Source organism: Pongo pygmaeus, chromosome 21 (genome assembly GCF_028885625.2).
Source record: "Pongo pygmaeus isolate AG05252 chromosome 21, NHGRI_mPonPyg2-v2.0_pri, whole genome shotgun sequence".
Lineage (NCBI taxonomy): Eukaryota > Metazoa > Chordata > Mammalia > Primates > Hominidae > Pongo > Pongo pygmaeus.
This window is the reverse complement of record NC_072394.2, coordinates 31,182,307-31,203,023: the sequence shown is the minus strand read 5'-3', so window position 1 is coordinate 31,203,023 and position 20,717 is coordinate 31,182,307. Positions and strand designations below refer to the sequence as shown.

Sequence of the window (20,717 nt, the reverse complement as noted above, 5' to 3'; positions counted from 1 at the left end):
CCCTCGCCCCTGCCGCGCGACCTCGGCCTCTGTCCCCGGATCCAACCTTTTCCTCGACCCCATGCCTAGCCGAACCGCCAAGGTCCTGGTCTTTCCCGCCCAGACCGGGCGGCCTCGGCCCAGGCCTTCACCGCCGTTAAGTGGCTCCAACCCACGACTTCCTCCCCGACCAGTCGCGGTTCCCACTCCACAACAGACTCGGAAGCTCCCGCGCCGCCAGTCTGTGCCCTCCTTACCATGGTGGCGGTTCTGATGGCTCTGATCCCCGCCGGATTCGCCTCCTCAGAGGCCTAGCCTCTTTCCCTCAGCCGATTTCCCGCCGCCGCTACCGGAAATGCAGCAGCACGTAAAATGCGGTCCGGTAGAAATCTACTTCCGGTCCAGCTCAGTAGCCCTAGAGTTCCGGCCCCGGAGCGGAGCTTGTGCTGAGCAGAGGCGGGGCCTGGGGACTGGGCGTTAACATCCCGCTTTGAAGTAAGGAGAGCCTTAAGTTCCTGTTTGGACACCTTCCTAGCTTAAATCTGTACTCAGGGCTGCTCTGTGTCACACTCGTCTCTCTTCACCCCGCCTTTCCCATTACCTTCTCGGTCCTCATTTCCCATCACCCTCCCCGGCTCTCTCCTCTACAGTCACTATTCTTGCTTTTCCCTCCACTGGCTGGACGGGCTCCTTTTCAGCCCCTCTGCATTTGCTTTTGCCTCTGCCCGGAATGCTAGTCCCCAAGGTATACCAGAAGGCTGCTGCCCTCACCTCTTTCAAGACTTAAGCTTAAATAACATTTTTCCAGTGAGGATTTCCCTAGCCATCCTGTAACCTTCCCACCCACCTCATCCTCATCTCTCCTGTATTTCTCTCTTGCTATCTAACACGCGGTATATTTTTGTTAGTTATTTTATTATCCCCTCCCCATTAGAATGTAAGATCCATAAGGGTGTGAATTTTTCTCTTTGTGTATTACTCATTGCTGTAGTGCCTAGAACACTTTAGCACAAAATAAGGGTTCTATCCATATTGCTGATGATCGCATCCAGTCGTATGACATTTTTTTTCTATGACTTCTTTTTTTCTTTTGAGACATAGTCTCAGTCTGTCACCAAGGCTGGAGTGCAGTGGCACAATCTCGGCTCACTGCAACCTCTGCCTCCCCGGTTCAAGCGATTCTCCTGCCTCAGCCTCCCGAGTAGCTGGGAATACAGGCCTGTGCCACCACACTCGGCTAATTTTTGTATTTTTAGTAGAGACGGGGTTTTGCCATGTTGGCCAGGCTGGTCTCGAACTCCGGACTTCAACTCCTGGTCTCGAACTCCTGATCCACCCACCTTGGCCTCCCAAAGTCCTGGAATTACAGGCGTGAACCATCACACTGGGCCCTTCCTATGACTTTAAAATACAACATACACGCCCAAGGCTTTCAAGTTTGTTCCTCTAACCTTGGCCTCTTCATTTAACTCTTGGCCCTTTATATCCAGCTGCCAGTGTGATGTGAATGTCTAATAGGTATACCAAATTTATCATGTTGAAAACTGAATTCTTGATTCTATTCACTCTTTCTAAAACCACTTCATCAGTGTTCCCCATCCCCAAAGTTTCTTGGATTAAAAAAGAAAAGAAAATGAGAAATTTGAAGCATATTTCATTCTTGTCTTTCTCTGCCATCGAATAATCAAATTCATCAGCAAATCCTGTGGCCCCCACCTTCAAATTATCTTGAATATGATTGTTGTCACCCACTCCATTGCTTCCACTCTAGTCATAGCCACCATCATCTCTGTCTTGGATCATTGAACAAGCCCATAACTTGTCTCTTTGCTTCCTTTCTTGTTCTCACAGCAGCCAGAGGGATCCTTCTAAACGTACTGGGATATCAGATGATGTCATGCCCTGGTCTCCACTTACCAAAAACTTCCCAGCACACATGGAATAAAATCTAGCTCTGCACTCCTCTCCAACCTCACTCATCTCCTTCAACATTCCCCTCATTCATCATTCTCCAGTCACACTAATCTCCTTGCTGTTCCTCAAACCCAGCAAAGAAAGCTTCCACCTTGGTGCTTCGTAATCTTCACACCATCTCTAAAAGGTATGTTCTGTTGTCCCGTTTCTGTCACCTGTAGATGAAGAGGTGAAGCCTCATAGAAATGAATTATGTTGCCCAAAGTGGCGGAGTCAGAGTGGGAATATAGGTCCTTCTGGCTCCTCAGCTGTTCATTTGCCCCCCACCTTACCCAGCTGCCTAACACATCATTCATGCATGTGTTTAAAATAATTTTTATTTAGCATCTACTAAGGCCATGCACCGTTATTGGGATAGAGTCCTTTCCCTCATGGAGCTTTACATCCTACTGAGAAAGACATAGTAAACCAAATAAATAAGTATACAATGTAACATTAGAGTGATATGAAAAAAATAAAGGCAGAGAACTGAGAGGGATGGGGTACAATTTTGGCTAGGTGGTCAGGGGAAACTTCTCTGAGGAGTGGTATGTGAGCAGAGACCTGAACCTACACTCAGGTCTATCAGAAGGATGAATATTATGAAGGACATTCTAGAAAATGTATATAAAGGGAATCATATAATAACATGTGGTCTTTTGTGACTACCTTGTTTCACTTAGCACAATGTTTTTAAGGCTCATCCATGTCATGACACGTATCAATACTCCATTCCTTTTTATGGCCAAATAATATTCCATCGTATGGATGTACAGTAGTCCCCCCATATCCATCTTTCACTTTCTGTGGTTTCAGTTACCCACAATCAACTGCAGTATAAAAATAGGTGAGTACAGTACAAGATATTTTGAGACCACATTCATGTAACTTTTATTACAGTATATTTTTATAACTGTCCTATTAGTATTGTTAATCTCTTACTGTACCTAATTTATAAATTAAACTTTATCATAGCTATGTATGCATAGGAGAAAATAGTATACATAGGGTTTGGTAGTATCTGCCGTTCCACGAATCCACTGGAGATCTTGGAATATAACCTCCTCAGATAAGGAGGGGACTACCATATTTTATCAGTTCATCAAATGATGAACATTTGGATTGTTTCCACCTTTTGGCTATTATAAATAATGCTGCTGTAAACATTCGTGTACAAGTTTTCATGTGGACATGCTTTCATTCCTCTTTGGTATCCAGCCAGGAGTGGAATTTCTGAGTCATATGATAATTCTGATTAATCATTTGAGGAACTGCCAGACTGTTTTCCAAAGTGGCTTCACTGTTATACATTCCCACAAGTGGTGTATGAGGGTTCTGATTTCTCCATATCTTCACCCATATTTGTTATTATCTGACTTTCTGATTCAAGCCATCTTAATGTGAAGTGCTATCAATTTCATCGTGGTTTTGATTTGCATTTCCCTCATGACTAATGATGTTGAACACCTTTTCATGTGCTTGTTGGTCATTTATATATCATCCTTGGAGAAATGCCCATTCAGATCCTTTGCTCGTTTTTTAATTGAACCATTTGACTTTTATTGAGTTGTAAGAATTCTTTCTACATTACAGATACAAGTTCCTTGTCAGATATATGATTTATACAGGTTTTCTCCCATTCTATGAGTTATCTTTTTTTTTTTTGAGACAGAGTCTCACCCCATCACCCAGGCTGGAGTGCAGTGGTGCGATCACAGCTCACTGAAGCCTGACCTCCAATGCTCAAGCGATTCTCCCACCTCAGCCTTCCAAGTAGCTGGGACTACAGATGCATGCCACCACGGTGGCTAATTTTTGTATTTTTTTTGTAGAGACAGGGTTTCACCACGTTGCCCAAGCTGGGTTCAAGCAATCCACCCACTTCAGCCTCCCAAACTGCTGGGATTACAGGCATGAGCTACCATGCCTGGCCTTTTCACTTTCTTGATAATATCCTGTACAAAAGTTTTTAATTTGGATGAAGTCTAATTTATCTTTTTGTTGTTGTTGTTGCTCATGTTTTTGGTGCAGTAAGAAAAATCTTTTTTGCCAAATCTAAGATTATGAAGATTTACCCCTTTGTTTTCTTCTAACAGTTTTATAGTTTTAGCTCTTACATTTAGATTTTTGATACATTTTTAGTTCATATTTTATATATGGTATAAGGTAGGGTCAAACTGTATTCTTTTCTAAGTTGATATACAGTTGTCTCAGCATCATTTGTTAAAAAGACTCTTCTTTACCCCACTGAATAATCTTGGCACCCTAGTGGAAAATCATTTGACCATTGACACGTTTTATTTCTGGACTTCCAATTCTATTCCTTTGATCTATATAGCTGTCCTTATGCCAGTACTATACTATCCTGATTACCATTTGCTTTATAGTAAGTTCTGAAGTCAGAAAGTGTGAATGCTCCTCCTTTTTCTTTTTCAGGGTTGTTTTGGCTATTCTAGATGCCTTGCAACTCAATTAGTTTGCCAATCTACAGATAAAAGGGGTCATGAATTCAGAGCCGGGGATTAAACAGGCAATTCATTTGGTCTTTACTTGATAAAATGGTCCCAAGTTTCAGTCTAGATCAGGGGCGGGCAAACTTTTTAAAAATATGTATAAAACTGGTTAGTTTCCAATAAATTTTTTGTTGGAAGGGCCAGAGAGCATTTTAGGGTTGGTGAGCCATTTGGTCTCTGTTGCAATTACTCAGCTTTACCATGTAGCATGGAAGCAGCTATACTCAATACCTAGCAAATGAGTGTGGCTGGGTTCCAATAAAATTTTATTTATGGATACAAATAGATGTCACAAAACATTATTATCCTTTAAATTCTGTGCAACTATTTAAAATGTAAAGACCATTCTTAGCTCAAGGCCACACAAAAACATGTGATCAGCAGGGATTGGCATTTAGGCTGCAGTTTGCCAACCTCTGATGTAGACCATTAGATTTCTGTGTCTAGATTCAGGGTCACAACCCCAGCTGAGTATTCATAATTAATAGTTTTGACTTGCATTATTTCTTTGGCTTATCTCTGGGCTCACTAAATATATGCAGTCAAAATTCATGTCTTTTCCCTCATTTTAAAAACACACACATATACGTTCACACTTGTATCAATCTGCGTTCAACAGGGAGACAGAAACCATACAGTAATTTAAATTAAAGAATTATTTTGCCAGGGATGGTGGCTCATGCCTTTAATCCCAGCACTTTGGGAGGCTGAGGCAGGCAGATCACCTGAGGTCAGGAGTTCGAGACCAGGCTGGCAACATGGTGAAACTCCATCTCTAAAAATACAAAAATTAGCTGGGTGTGGTGGCGGGTGCCTATAATCCCAGCGACTCGGGAGGCTGAGGCAGGGAGAAATGCTTGAACCAGGGAGGTGGAGGTTGCAGTGAGCTGAGATCACGCCATTATACTCCAGCCTGGGCAACAAAGCAAGACTCCATCCCAAAAAAAAAAATTATTTTGCAAGGATAAATAGAAATACAAAAAGAAAATCCTACAGCTGAGGGGGATTACCCAAGGATAAACTTGGAAGGCGGGTTCCCTCCCCAAGGCTAGGGTTCAGTCCTTCTTGGAGTTGTGGTTGCAGACTACTGGATAGCAGAAAAGTTTGAGGGGGAAGGTTGTGCAGGCCAGAGTTGGTCCACAGTCACTAGGCAAGCAGAAATAACCCTCTGGGGCACAAGCAAGCCAAAGCTGGCAAATAGTACACAGAGGGAATTGGGAATACAGAGAGAGCTGGGGTGTTGATGTTGACACAAGGCCTGGATCACATGGTGTCTGTGTGGGGAAGGCCTAAGGAAACAACAGGAGCCAAGGTTAATGGGTGGATGAGCGGAAGCAGCCAAGGCACTGCTGTGGGCACTGCTGGAAATGGAGACTGGAGAGCTGCAAGAACCTAGTACACTTCTGTGCACAGCTTGGGCTGGGACAGCCAAAGGTGGCTACTGGGGCCCTGGTGTGCATGCACTAGAGCTGGGGAGAGGGTCAATATGGGCTGGGGAGGCTCAAGCCTCTGCACAGGAGGAGGTCAGGTGGTCTGCTTGCTAGACAGCCAGTCCCATGGGGCCCCCAGCATTTGTACCAGTGGGGCTGCAGAGAGGGTATAGCAGTGGCCTGGGCTGGGGCACAGGCCTGTGTTGTTTAGGCTCCCAACTGAGCCACCAGTGCCTGAGTGGAAAGCTGGAGAAAACGTACTCCTATGGTGGCCAATTGGTAGAAAAAGCTGTGTCCTGCAGGCATTTAGCATGGGAGAAAACTTCACTGGCCATGGAGTGGAGTAAAAATGGGTACTCTCGCAGAGGTTGCAGTGAGCCGAGATCACGCCATTGCACTCCAGCCTGAGCAACAAGAGCGAAACTCTATCTTAAAAAAAAAAAAAAGAAAAGAAAAAAACAGGTACTCTCCAGGGACCTGGTGAAAGAGCCACCTGACCCAAGAAAGAGGACCCTTCCCCCTGCAGTGTTGCTCTGGTACCCTCTACTGATAAACTTTATGCCAGCTGGCAAAGGAAACACATAAAGGGCCTAGGTCCATTTTCACAGACCAGGCAACAAAAGGAGAATTTGAAGCTCAAACAATAAATTGATAATTGGCACAATTCCACATACACACACAGACGTACTCTACCACATAGAGAGGCACAATCCTGGATGCAGATGGGAAAAAGAGGATACCCAGTTTGACTTACCCTCTAGAGAAGAAACTATTCTTATGGTAAACAGAGATAAGAGGAGTGTTGACTTTCTGGAGTGGTGAGAACTTTTTCTCTTTTGCAAATGTGTCTACTGTTCGAAAGCTGGGTTTGTGAGAGTCCTCTTTCACATTCTTGCCTGTCTTCTACATTCAGGCAATCACCAAGTGCTTTGGAGACAAACCCTATGAAGTCTGTCTTCTCTTTCAGTCCACTCTGCTGTTGCCATAGCTTGTTATAAATTTTGCCTGGACAACTGCAATACTTCTGACTTCCCAAATTTTTACTGGTCTCAGTGCTGTTTATCACACTTCTTTCATTCTCTTAAGTTTCCCCTCAGATTCTCTGCAATATCTCTTCTAGATCTCCAGCCCCATATGAAATTCCTTTGCCAATATATTCAGCAGAAAATCTGATTGGAAATGTTTTCATATTCTTACTAGCTATGTCAAGTGTACCTCCGATACTGCACAATTTATTTATCCTAAGATTTTTACAGGTTGAGCCTTTCTCTCAAGACAGGTGACTAGATGCAGTGGCTCATGCCCGTAATCCTAACACTTCAGAATGCCAAGGTGGGAGAATTGCTTGAGCCCAGGAGTTCAAGACCACCTGGGTAACATAGTAAAACCTTGTCTCTATTTAAAAAAAAAAAAAAAAAAAGACAAGCCTCTTAGTGGCCGTGACTTAGGAGAAGGTACAGGCCCTTCTTCTTTAACCTAGGTTACAGGTTACTAGAACAGACACAGAAGAGAGGAAGCTAAGACAAAAACGATTTTAAGTAGCATTAAAATTCACAAAACTCAGCTCTCTTTCTCCCAGCCAAAAAATTGCTTTCTAGTTCCCAAAGGAATTGGAAAGCAGGGAAAAGGTAAGAACTGGTGGCTGGCAGCAGTAAGGGCGCTGCTGAGCCAACTGCTCTGCCTGAGAGCGGGCCGAGCTGGGGAAGCTGGACTTGGCCTTGGGGTCTGCATCAGTAGCAGATAAGAGCATCACCTATACTCATGTGTAACCTGGCTTTGTGAGATTTTTCTAGTCGTCAACTATTGCCCCATAACTCACAGAAGGAATGCTTTTACCCTTCAAGAACACTAGTTAGGTAGAACTCTAGGAATCTTGTTGCACTATTTTTTTTTTTTTAGGATTCTAGAATGTCGTGCTTCAACCAGTCCCAAATTTCTCTTTAATCAAAGAGCAGCTGAGTGTTTGGCTATTCTGCAAAATGATTTCTAGTTTAAAATTAATGAATAAGATATGGGGCTAGATAAAAATAATCTTTCCACAATGAGAACGTAGATTTTATCCCTTACACATTTCATGCATATTAGAGAAAATAAAAAAGCATAACATGATATTTACTCATGGAAAAAGATTATGCAATGAGAGAATCTCATGTCTGTCAAGAATCCTCTACCACTTGCTCTCTTTTAGAAAAAAAGATTTAAAAAATTACATGTGCTTACTTTGTTTTTGTTTGAAATGGAGTCTCACTCTGTCGTCCAGGCTGCAGTGCAATGGCATGATCTTGGCTCACTGCAACCTCCATCTCCCAGGTTCAAGCAATTCTCCTGCCTCAGCCTCCCAAGCAGCTGGGATTACAGGCATGTGCCACCACACCTGGCTAATTTTTGTATTTTTAGTAGAGACAGGGTTCCACCATGTTAGCCAGGCTGGTCTCGAATGCCTGACCTCAGGTGATCCACCTGCCTCAGCCTCCCAAAGTGCTGGGATTGAGCCCAGCACTTTGGGAGTTTTGGATTTGAGCCCAGCACCAGGTGTAAGCCACCGCGCCCAGCCAACTTACTTTGGATATATGAGAAATATATGCACAGATATTTTGAAATTAGGTTAGAGCTTGCATGTATAAATTATTTCACCTTAAATCTGAATCACTTTACCTAATTTCACAACCAGATGCTGTCAGATTGCCTGCCATCTTGAAAGTCCCTTCAACCCAAATCCTTTCTGTGGACTCATCACACAAGGCACCACCTTATGACTACTCTAGGTAGTCATATCTCTGTAAGTTTTTTGGTCAGATTTTGTTGTTTCTTCTCATTGCAATTACTAGGTCAAATGTTTCCAAACTAAAATTGATTTTTTTTTCCCCAAAGAGACAAGGTCTGACTGTTTTGCCCAGGCTGGTCTCAAAGTCCTGGGCTCAAGTGATCCTCCCAAAATGGCCTCTCAAAATGCTGGGATTACAGGCATGAGCTACCATGCCTGGCAATCCACTACCAGTTTTTCAGAAAACTCAGCAAAAATCAATATTAAAAAAAATTCTAAAACTAAAAGTGAGGCAGAATGATGGTGGGTTCTGAATTCAAGATCATGGTTTGAAGAAATGGGTAGGACATTTGGATAGCTAAATTAAAAGGCCAGAAAGAGGTGGAGCTCAAGACTTCTTGGAGTGAGGCTTAGATGGTGAGGCCAGGAAGGATGCAGTAGCAATTTGACTTTAGTTTGAGTCCCCCAGTTCTCTAAAGTACCCCCCACCCCACCCAATCTGGTCCCCTCATTAATAGGACTTGTTTGGATGCGGCAGGCATTTGAACACCCATCTCATGTTGGAAATAAGCTCATACACAAAAACTGAATTCTTCCTTCTTAGGTACCAAAGCCATAGTCCTGGAGTGGAAAATTTGCACATCTCTTTCTTCTGAGAGAAACGCTAGTACATTTCAATTCCGTTTCCTTCTGGGATGGAGTAGAAAGGTCCTGATAGTGACCCTTCCTAGAAACAAAGGAGGGGAGTGAGCATAGCCTGGGGAAGCCCCTTCCAGGGCTGGAAAGATGACATCTTTGCCCCTCTCCCTCTGCTGGGCTAGGGCAGGCAGTCCTTTCCCTGGGCCATGTCTGAGGTCGCTACAGGTTATGGGGGATTTCAGTAAAAAACAATAATTCTGCATCATTTTTTTTCTTTCCACTCCTTTTTTCAAAAGTAAGAGCTGGTTTTCTTGTTTGCTTTTTTCTTTCCCAATGGTAGGAGGAGTGTTGGGACTGTCTGGAATGGGGAGGGCCTAACCCTTCCCTCTTCAAAACCCTAGAGATTATATGCCTGCATATACTTTTCCCTCAGTGGCCTCCAATTCTGATCAGAAGTTGGTGTTATAGGGGTAGTTCTGGCAAAGGGTGGGGGCCCACACTCCCAGACATGCACATCCTTTTCCCGCATCAGACCTGACTCTAAGGAGCCACTGGATAATTGATGCTATGGTGTGAATGTCCCCTCCAAAATTCATGTTGAAATTCAATTGCCATTATAATGAGATTTATGGGTGGGACCTTTAAGAGATGATTAGGTTATGAGGGCTGAGCCCTCACGAACAGATTAATGCCAATATCACAGGAGTGGATTAGTTATACTGGAGTGGGTTCCTGATAAAAAGGGTAATTCCAGCCCCCTTTTTCTCTCTGTCTCACATATTCGCTTGCTCTACTGTCCTCACCATGGGATGATGCAGCATAAAGGCCCCCACCAGATGCTGGCACCATGCTCTTGGACTTCCCATCCTCTAGAACCATGAGCCAAATAAATTTTTGTACATTATAAATCACTCAGTCTGTGACATTCTATTATAATAGCAGAAAACAGATTAAGACAGCTAACTTCATGCCTGGGGGAGGCAAGTGGGGAGAGGCCTTGGAGCCAGTAACGCTTTCTTTTTTCATCCTCTCCTTGAATGAGGTGTCCAAAACACTTCATGCTTCTTCTGATTTTCCAAGCCTGATATGCATTTTATGGATCTTGCAAACTCCAACTGGGCAAACAAATTTGCTGGAGCCTAGGAAGACCCTCTCCAGTGAATAGTTATTGGCCCAAGACAGAGAATCAGAGCCAGGGCATGTGGAGTTTATTCAAAAGTCTGGGCAATTTGGGCTCTGAGGGAGGAAGATTTTAAAAGGGTGTGGCTAAAGGGCAGATCCTTGGCCTGAAAAACAATGGACAGAGTATGGCTAGGTTGTCTCAGACCAGTTATTAGAGGGATGATGTGTGGGTATCATTAGCAGGACTGGGCCCTAGAATTGGAGGGCCAAGGGGCATGGTATCAGAGCTATGTTTAGGGGTCTTTACATCTATTATTGTTGATCTGACATGGGGAGTAGCTAAGAGGCCCAAAGCAATGACTCATGACTACAGAACAGTTTGGGCATGGTTAAAGGACCTGCCTCTGCAATCTGGAAGGCTGTAGAGGGGATGTGGTTAAAGGGTCCCTGGAACTGGAGGACATGAGCAGATCATTAAGGACTGCAAAACTTCAGTGGAGTAGAGAAGTATTCAGCAAAGACACCTGCAGAAAGAAAAAGAGAAGGCGAGGTGGGGAGAGAAAGAGAAAGACACAAAGAGAGAGAGAGAATACCTAGGGAAGGAAGCTTTCACAGAAGCTGAAGAAAGTGATCAGTCTGGAGAAGAGGCAGCCCAGCCCTGGAGACCTGGAAAATCCCCTCCCTGCAACTGGCCTGTCTCTAGAACCTAATCACTCCTCCACATGAAAAGGATCAGATTCTCCAAAAAATCTATTAGATTGATTCTCAAGGGTTGAATTCATGCAGGAAACCCTGACTGTGAATTTGAATTCCTTGTACCTTTCTAGTCAGATGAGTAGCCAAGCCACATAGCCTGAATTTATTGAAGAAATTTTGAACTAAAACAAAGGGATAAGAAAACACGAGAAAGAACTGGTATATGAAAATAAAACGAGTTCATCATTTTTTGATTACTTAAATAAAGCCTACTTTTTTATTTCATCTGATTCCAAGAAGTAGAAAAGAATGCTGCCATCTTCGCTCACATACAGAGTACATGGAGGAGTCAAGACATTTCCTGAAAACCCCTCAGAGGTGAGTGAGGTAGTGACTTGGGGTAGGAAGACTGTCCTCCTAAGTCAGTTGAGGAGTGACATCGGGATGAAGCTCCACCCACAAGCCCTACCCACAGAGGTCTTCTCCCTGAGTGTGTCCTCCTTTAGTACAAGATGAGGTTTAACTTATTGCTAATGTGTTTCACATTTTCCCTCCCCACCCATGTAAAGCTTGTCCCAAAAAAGTTGTTCTTTGATGAGTACTTTTTCCTAAGTCCTTGTCCATTCTCATGCAGAATTTCTATTCTGTATACTCTGGGGCTTATTAAAGGGTGACTCATGGCTGAAGCCTTATATACACTCCTTATATACCTAACATGTCTTAGAATCAATTATCTGGAGAGACAATGAGATGGAAAATTGAGGATTCATTGGGGAGTGAGGGCAGGACTGGGCAGAGGAAGAGGCTGACCTGCAATGTGTCTGAAACCCAGTGATCCTCCAGTTCAATGGGTATCTCTGGATCTGGAATGACCTTCTGGAGTTGTCCCCGTTGAGTCAAGGGTTGGGGCCAGAAGCTACCCCTGCAAAGGTGCATTGCCCATGTGGTGTGTGCAGCTCCCTGTGGCTGAGAGCGAGTTGCAGAGCAGAGTGCATCTCTGGAATGCATCTCTGCCAGCAGCAACACTGTTGTCTCAAGCAGCTGGGGTGTTACCCCTGAAAAGATCATCTGGGCAGAGCTCCACAGTGTCCCCACATGCAGATTCTCCCTGTGGTGTGTGATCACAAAAGCTTTTCCCATACATCCTGCAAACCAAGACCTCCTTCCCGAGGGCCACTTTGTGCCTGACTGTCCATTCTTTTACTGATGTTCACCGACACTCCCCAGACAAGGGTGCTTTCCCCTGAGGATGTCATTGGATGTTTGGTAAATGTTGATTATTGCTAAAGCCTTCCCACAGTCCCTACACATAAAATTCTCTCCTAAGTGTGTCCTTTTGTGCATGCTCAAGGCTGACTGATGGCTACAGTTGCCCATACTCTATAGTCATAAGGCTCCTCTCCTGAACGTGTCCCTCCCATGCCTGATAAGGGTTGACATATCTCTGGAACTTCACTCACAATATGCATACACAGGGTCTACTCCCTGTGTGTCTCTCTGGGGTAACATGAGGCTTGACTGGTCACTCAGGTCTTGTTCATGACCCCTGCATACACAGGTTTCTCCCGTCAGTGTGTCCTCTGGTGTCTGATGAGATTTGACTTATGACTGAAGCCTCGCCCACACTCCCTACAAACATAATGCTTCTCCCCTGAGTGTGTCCTCTGGTGGACAGGGAGGAGTGATTTCCGGCTAAAGCCTCGGCCACACTCACTGCACACGTAAGGCTTCTCTCCTGAGTGTGTCCTCTCATGTACAATGAGGGTTGACTTGTCACAAAAGCCTCGCCCACATTCCCTGCAAATAAAAGGCTTCTCATTTGAGTGTGTCCTCTGGTGTCTGATGAGATTTGACTTCTGGCTAAAACCTCGCCTACACTCCCTGCAGACATAATGCTTCTCCCCTGAGTGTGTCCTCTGGTGGACGGGGAGGAGTGATTTCCGACTAAAGCCTCGGCCACACTCACCACACACATAAGGCTTCTCTCCAGAGTGCGTCCGCTCGTGTATGATGAGGGTTGACTTGTCACAAAAGCCTCGCCCACACTCCCCGCAAACATAAGGCTTCTCATCCAAGTGTGTCCTCTGGTGTTTGATGAGATCTGAGTTCTGGCTAAAGCCTCGCCCACACTCCTTGCAAACATAAGGCTTCTCCCCTGAGTGTATCCTCTGGTGTTTTCTGAGGGTTGACTTATCACAAAAGCCTCGTCCACACTCCAGGCACACATAGGGTTTCTCACCGGAGTGTGTCCTCTGGTGTCTGATGAAGGATGACTTCTCGCTAAAGCCTCGCTCACACTCGCTGCAAACATAGGGCTTCTCCTCTGAGTGAGTCCACTGATGTCTATTGAGGATGGACTTACTTCTAAAGCTTTGCCCACACTCCCTGCACAAATAAGGCTTCTCTTCTGAATGTGTTCTCTGGTGTCTGCTGAGGTTGGACTTCTGGCTAAAACCTCGCCCGCACTCACTGCACACATAAGGCTTCTCCATCGAGTGTATACGATGGTGTCTGATGAGGGCTGATCTATCTTTAAAGCTTCGCCCACAGTCACTGCAAATGTAGGGCTTCTTCCCTAAGAGGGTCCTCGGGTTTGTAATAAAGTTTGATTCCAGGTTATGGTCCGGTTCACACTCTCTACAGTTGATTGCTCCAAATCTCAAGGTTTCTAATTCCTTCAAGCCTTTGTCTAGCTGCACAGGGTTTGGTCTTTGGGCTGAGCTGGGCTCTATTTCTACTACCATGTTGCCTTTTCTAGGACTTGCTGACTGTCTTTGGAGTGGGCTGGGGAATGCCCTTGAGGTTTCTCTCTCCTCTGTCCTTGCAGACCAGGGTTTGGAGCCACCTCCTCTCTCCTGACCTTCTGCATTTTCATACCAACAGCTTAGATGGGAATACTGCTGCCCCTGCTGTTTCCAATGCCCTGGGCTAGAATTCCCTGGATGGAAGTGATTTTCTGCACATAAGCCCAGGAAGATCTGAAGTACATGTTGACTGAGGAACTGCTGACAGGAGAAGGCCAGAAGGCAGGAGGAACAAGTGTAGATTTCTGGCTTTGGTTCTGCTGAAGAATGAAAGTTTTCAGTTAGAGTAGTCATAAGTAGGGCTGCTGAGTTGTTCTGCCTTGTCTTAGGACAGAGAAGGTTTTACTGCCATGCCTGTAATTGATAATATAAGTACAACACAATTTGCTTCTGAACAATGATTCCTTTACATTCCATCACATTTTCTATTGCAATCCAGAAAATCCATACCAAAAATATCTTGAGAAACCAGGAACCTCTCAAGTGAGTATTCTGCTCTGTAAACAACTTCAATTATAGTTAGCCTTCTCCTAAGCCATAGACATTCACATTGGTATATACTGTCCACAACTCTTTGTTCTGCTTGGAGATAGTGGTCTCTATGACACATGTGGAAATCTCCTTCATGACTTTTCTTATTATATAAAAAAGGGTCTGATAGACATAAAAAGTCCCTCATTCTGGAGGGCTTCCAAATGTAGGAGAAAGTGTATGGAATACTGGTTAAAGAAATTATTGTATATAAAACAAACATAAATTTCAGGCTGCCCACCTGTAAACAAAGACTTATTAGAAAATGTCAAAGTACTAGGTTCTCTACTAAGTATTATGAATTCAGTAATGAACAAGAAAGACATGGTCCATGATTTTAGGATTCTGGCACCAAGCCAAAACAACAAAATCTGCCTTTCTTTCCACTTTTCATAAATCAGTGCCTTGTCAAAGCAACCAAAGGGAAAACACATTGTCAAAAACTAAAACAAAGACCACAAAAGGTCAAAAAATCAAATGGCACAAATCATTTACTTAACAGGAAAGGAGACACAGTGAAGAAATTCACTATATAGTTTGGCAAAGGGGAAAAAACTGTTCATTTACAGCAGCACCTGCCTACAAAATATCAAAACTAGATGTTGCATTTCATCATAACATGATCTATCCAATTGATGCTGAGAAATGACCACGTACTTGGCCCCAGACCCTACTGGACCTAATTGAAGACTTCTGCCTAACTAATGAACACTGGAATCTCTATAATCAACTGTATCTGTCCTTAAAAACTCATCCTATCCTATCCGGAATGCTAGTTTTCAAACCTTAATTAGCATAACCATCATGAAACTGCTCCCTAACAGTAAAACCTTTTATTTTTCCCCCTTGCCAAACTATACAGTGAATTTCTTCACTGCTGTGTCTCCTTTCCTGTTAAGTAAATGATTTGTGCCATTTGATTTTTTGACCTTTTGTGGTCTTTGTTTTAGTTTTTGACAGTGTGTTTTCCTTTTGGTTGCTTTGACAAGGCACTGACCAGTGCTGGAACTGCTGGACTGCCAGAGGAACACAGCTGTGTGTAGACTGAGCCGTATGTGCTCAAAGCTGCTTGTCTGGCAGCCTTGCCATGGGTGAGGCTCTGCTTGCTGTCACTGAGCTCTCCCTGAATTTATTTGCTTTACTTGGGTTCTCAAAGTAACTCATTATTTGTTTCTATTTCTGACCAGTCATCTCTTATAAGACTTGTGGTCATTCTGGTATTTTGTGACATGAACTTTTTGTCTTGATATTTTGACGGTGATTCGCTGCCATCTTTTTGGCTTATCTAGAAGCATACCAAGTCATTCAGACTGCAGTCTGAATATATATATGGCAGTGATGTAACACCCTACATCACTGAGAAGTATTTCAGTAGGAGAAGAAATCTCATTTGTGTCTATTTTGTGTTAAACACTGGAACCAAAAGCTCCTTACACTTAACACCCTGTTAAAGGGACCCCATGTATACTCATTATGATTCTAATCCCTATGCCTTACTAGGAAAGTGTCATCATTTCACTAAAGATAATTTAGATTTACTGAGGCCATTTTGAGGAACTCTTGTTTTCTATCATGCCCCTTTGCTATATAATAATTCAGTAAATATTTCTAAAGAACTATATAGTTGAGAGATCTGTCTTGCATCATCAATGTATTTACTCATTTGCCTAATCTTAAAATGCAAGGAATAAGGCCGGGTGCAGTGGCTCATGCCAGTACTTTGGGAGGCTGAGGCAGGTGGATCACCTGAGGTCGGGAGTTCCAGACCAGCCTGACCAATGTGGAGAAACCCCATCTCTACTAAAAATACAAAATTAGCCAGGCATGGTGGCACATGCCTGTAATCCCAGCTACGCGAGAGGCTGTGGCAGGAGAATTGCTTGAACCCAGGAGGCAAAGGTTGTGGTGAGCCGAGATTGCACCATTGCACTCTAGCCTGGGCAACAAGAGCGAAACTCCATCTTAAAAAAAAATGCAAGGAATATAGTTTCAGAATTGTGGACCCACATCCTTACAAAACACAAATATACAAAATATAGTCCGTATAGTTCATGCACTTCTTTGTCAATACAGAAGGAGTTGGCAAATTTTTTCTGTAAAGAACCAGAGTAAATATTTTAGGCTTTGTAGGTGACATGGTCTCTATCACGACTGCTTAACTCTGCCATTGTATAACAAAAGCAGCCATAAATAATTCATTGTTCCAAAAAAACTTTATTTACAAAAACAGGCAGTGAGACAGATTTGGCCTGTAGGCCCTAGTTTGCCAACCCTCATTTTACTATGGAGTATGGTCAAAGCTCTCCGTTAACGGGGTTGTTTTCCCCTGTTACCTGTGGTTGTGTTATTATTTTGAAACATAGTTAGGTAGATTTGTTTCTCTTGTATTCGATTGTAGGGATTTTCCCTCTCTTTGTTGATTTAATTCCTTTCTTTGAGTATTTAAACACTAATACGCTCCAAAAGTGCAAAACTATTCAGAAAGGGCATGCCTCTCCTTTCCATAGCCTTCCAGCCAAATTCCACATATAACCTCACAGCTAACCAATCTCATTAGTTTCTGGTTTATTAACCCTGTATTACTTTGTGGGGAAAAAAAAAAAAAAAAAAGATGAAACAGATATGCATATGCTCATAATTTCTCACTTTTAAAAATACTCTTTACACTTGGCTCTTTTCACTTAATATATCCAAGAATTTACTCCCTATCAGTTCAGAGGCGCTCTTCCCCATTTTGGAAGTTATGTATCATAAGTTCTTCAACCAATTTACTACATAAGGGCAATTAGGTTACTCTGATCTTTTATATAGAAACAATGCTATAATGAATAACTTTGTACAAGTGTAATATCTTTGGAGATGAATCTTCAGGGTAAATTCCTATAGGTAGGATTGCCAGGTCAAAGCATACGCATATATAGTTTTGTTACATGTTGCCAAATTTTCCTCCATAATGGCTGCAGCATTTCTGCATTGCCATCTGCAGTGTATAATGTTGCCTGTATCCCTCAGCTTCGCCAAGTGTTCTGTCAACCTTTTTAAATGCTGCCAATGGTATGTTAAGAATGGTGTGTAGTTTTAATTTGCATTTATCTAATTAGAAGTGAAGTTGAACACCTTTTCAAACATTTAAGGGACAATGTTATATTTTATTTTGTGAATTGTCTATTTAGGCATTTTGCCTATTTTCTTCCTACCTGGTTTTAGGGTTCTTCTCTTTGAATTTTAAGATTCATTCTATGTTATGGAAAATAACTCTTTATATGTGATACACTGTATGTGGCAAATATTTCCTGGAAATTAGTCCTTTCTTTTGACTTTGCTTACAGTGTCAAACTTATCACTTTTCTCTTCTAGGCATCTGGATTTTTAGCCAAATTTAGAAAACCTTTTCCTATGTCCAGGTGATAGAATATTTACCCCCATCCTATCCTAGTGTGTTTACAGTTTAATTTTTTACATTTAGATCTCTAGTCATTTGGGATTTTTCTTGTGTATGGTGTGTGGTATATGGTCCAATGTTATGTTTTTCCAAATGGATATCTAGTTGCCCAACACCATTTATTAAAATGTCCATCTTTACTCCAGGAATTTGAGATGCCACCTTCATCACATACCAAAGTTCCATAAGTACTTGGGTTGACTTCTTGACTTGCTCCCTGATTCCACTGATCTATTTGTCTAGTCATGGGCCAGCACCACAATGTTTTCTTTCCTTATTTTCTCCTTGCAGCTTCAACTCAAAGGACACATTTTAATTCTAAAGGTTTTGTGGCATATTTTAGTGTCTGTTAAGGATAGTACCCTGTTATAGCTTTTATTTTTCAGTGTATTCTTGCCTATTTTTCCACCTTTATTTTTCCATGTGAATTTCACAAAAGAATTTCACTGTTCTATTGGGACATGTTAACTTTATGAATTACCTTAGGGATAAGTGACAACCTGATTTTAATCTATAAAAATATTTTTTGAGGCCGTGCATTGTGGCTCACACCTGTAATCCCAGCATTTTGGGACGCCCATGCAGGTGGATCACTTTAGACCAGGAGCTTGAGACCAGCCTGGGCAACATGGCAAAACCCTGCCTCTACTAAAAATACAAACAATTAGCTGGCATGGTGGCATGCACCTGTAGTCCCAGCTACTAGGAAGGTTGAGGTGGGAGAATCACCTGAGCCCAGGAAGTCGAGGCTGCAGTGAGCTATGATCATGCCACTGCACTCCAGCCTGGATGACAGATGTGAGACCCTGTCTCAAAATATATATAAATTTTTTTAAAATCCAAGAAATTTTAACACAGATTTTGTATTAGATACCATTAACTTCGTTGAACGTAGTAATGGTATTGTGGTTATGTAAGAATCCATTCTCACTTTTTAGAGAAATGTGGTATATTTAAGGGTGTAGTGATATTTAGAATTAACTTTGAAATAATTTGGCCAGAAAGGGAGAAGTGAATGATAATGCAAGCGGGTAATGTGTTAATAACTATTAAGTCTAGATAATTCATGTTCCTCCTTGACCTATCAGCCCTACGAACACTTATTTCTAAGATTCAACCTAAGCTACCCTCTTGTAGCAAACTGTATTTTGCTCACAATATCTGCTGTTCCTCCCCACTGAGCCCATCTCTGAAGAAGGATTATCTTTCCCACCACGATGACATCAGACTTAGCTGTGGGATTTGCTTTGGGCAATGAAGGTTAGTGGGAAGTTAATGCAATTTCAAACAAGTTTTAAGAGCCAGGATGTGGTCCCATCATTGCTCTTTTTCCCTGTACCTTGAGAACCCCATGATCCAGACAGAAACTGCTCCTTTTGCTTGGATCCCAGAACCAAAATAGTTGAACCACACCTGAGGTAACCAAGAGGTAATGTGAGAAATGAACATTTGCTATTATAAGCCACTAAAGTATTGGGGTTGTTTATCACAGTATTATCTGGCCTAAGCTTATTAAATTGTCTCCCCTGTGAAGGCTTTAAAGATTATTTCAGAAAGAATTGGACCATTTATTTCTAACAATGCCCTTGAAGAAAAGACATTAACATGAATATGTGAAGAAAGAGAGAAAAAGAGACTCAGGCCGGGCCATGGCTCACACCTGCAATCCCAGCACTCTGGGAGGCTGGGGTGGGTGGATTGCTTAAGCCCAAGATTTCCAGACCAGCCTGGGCAACATGGCAAAACCCTGTCTGAAAAAAAAGAAATAAAATAAAAGAAGGAAAGAAAAGGAAAGGGGAAAGGGGAAAAAGGGAAAAAAGGGGAAAATGGAAAGAGGAAAGAAAAAGAGAGACTGGTTTAGGAGGAAAAATAGTATGCTCTCAAGTTTTTATAACTTTGAGAATAAACTTGTGGTTGCAGGCAAGGAGAAAGATGGGGATGAAGCACAGGTGAGACAGCGATAGATAATGGCTTCATTATAATGTGTGATGGGGAAAATCATTACAGTTCACAAATTGTTAAAGGGTGTGAATATAAACACAGAAAAAGAGTATGTGACACTAACTCCTATGGACCCCTGCAGTCCAAAGAAAAGAAAAAGAAGGAAGAGAATAGCCCAAAAGAGAGACGTAAGAGGCTGGAGACTGCGGAACATTATGGTTTCAAGCAAGACAAAGGAAACAATTTCAAGGAGTGCAATTGGGATCCAGGTTTTCAATATCAAGATTCATTTGAACTAGGTCATTTGTTTGTTTGTTTGTTTGCTGTTTTATGGGGTTTTTTTGGTTTGGTTTTTTGTTTGTTTTTTTTGAGATGGAGTTTTGCTCTTGTTCCTCAGGCTGGAGTGCAATGGCATGATCTCGGCTCACTGCAACCTCCGCCTCCTGGGTTCAAGTGAATCTCCTGCCTCAGCCTCCTGAGTAGCTGGGATTACAGGTGCCCGCCACCACACTTGGCTATGAACCAGGTCATTTTTAACATTTTCTTCTGAATCAGTTATATGTATTAACAGTGGAAGAGAAAACAGTATGACCAGAGAAAAATAAAAACAAAACCTAGTTGGACCAACTAGCTAAGGCCAAATCAAAACACACAAAACCATTTACAAAAATTATAAATCATTTTTTAAAAGGAAAAACACACACAGAACCAGTCCGAAATGGATGAATCTACACTGATTTAGATGGAGCCAGGTCAGATGGGAGCTAGTTCAAACCAGAGGGAATCAGATCAAAACACATCAAAGAAGATGAAAATGGAATAAAGTAAATCTGATTAAATCATATCAGGGAAACAGCCATGCCATTTGGAGCAAACTCCCAAAGAAACTCCTCCCTGAAACTG

The 20,717-nt window shown here is 42.6% G+C and overlaps 2 protein-coding genes and 1 long non-coding RNA gene across 28 annotated transcripts in view; 1 reads left to right on the top strand and 2 right to left on the bottom strand.

Moving 5' to 3' along the window:
- SNRPB (small nuclear ribonucleoprotein polypeptides B and B1) overlaps positions 1–606 on the bottom strand; it is a 9,348-nt gene extending 8,742 nt beyond the window's left edge. Inside the window, exon 1 of one of the 2 annotated variants that reach the window (XM_054466671.2) lies at positions 237–606. In XM_054466671.2, coding sequence (XP_054322646.1) covers positions 237–239 — 3 coding nt within the window. In that variant the 5' untranslated portion in view covers positions 240–606. The remainder of the gene's footprint in view (positions 1–236) is intronic. The other variant, XM_054466670.2, reaches the window with a different exon arrangement.
- On the top strand, positions 379–20,717 carry LOC129021376 (uncharacterized). Of its 2 annotated transcripts, XR_008496050.2 has the most exons (4): positions 379–474; positions 1,831–2,080; positions 8,547–8,654; positions 10,097–10,188. It is a non-coding gene; the product is annotated as an uncharacterized LOC129021376 (long non-coding RNA). The 2 variants fall into 2 exon arrangements; XR_010125218.1 differs by lacking the exons at positions 8,547–8,654; positions 10,097–10,188 and adding an exon at positions 20,212–20,717.
- ZNF343 (zinc finger protein 343) overlaps positions 11,343–20,717 on the bottom strand; it is a 43,692-nt gene continuing 34,317 nt past the window's right edge. For 14 of the 24 annotated variants that reach the window (XM_063659551.1, XM_063659552.1, XM_054466656.2 and 11 more), the window contains one exon: positions 11,343–14,160. In XM_063659551.1, the coding sequence (XP_063515621.1) occupies positions 12,665–14,160 (1,496 nt within the window). In that variant the 3' untranslated portion in view covers positions 11,343–12,664. Of the gene's footprint in view, positions 14,255–20,717 lie in introns of all 24 variants that reach the window. The other 10 variants (XM_063659557.1, XM_063659558.1, XM_054466663.2 and 7 more) reach the window with 2 other exon arrangements.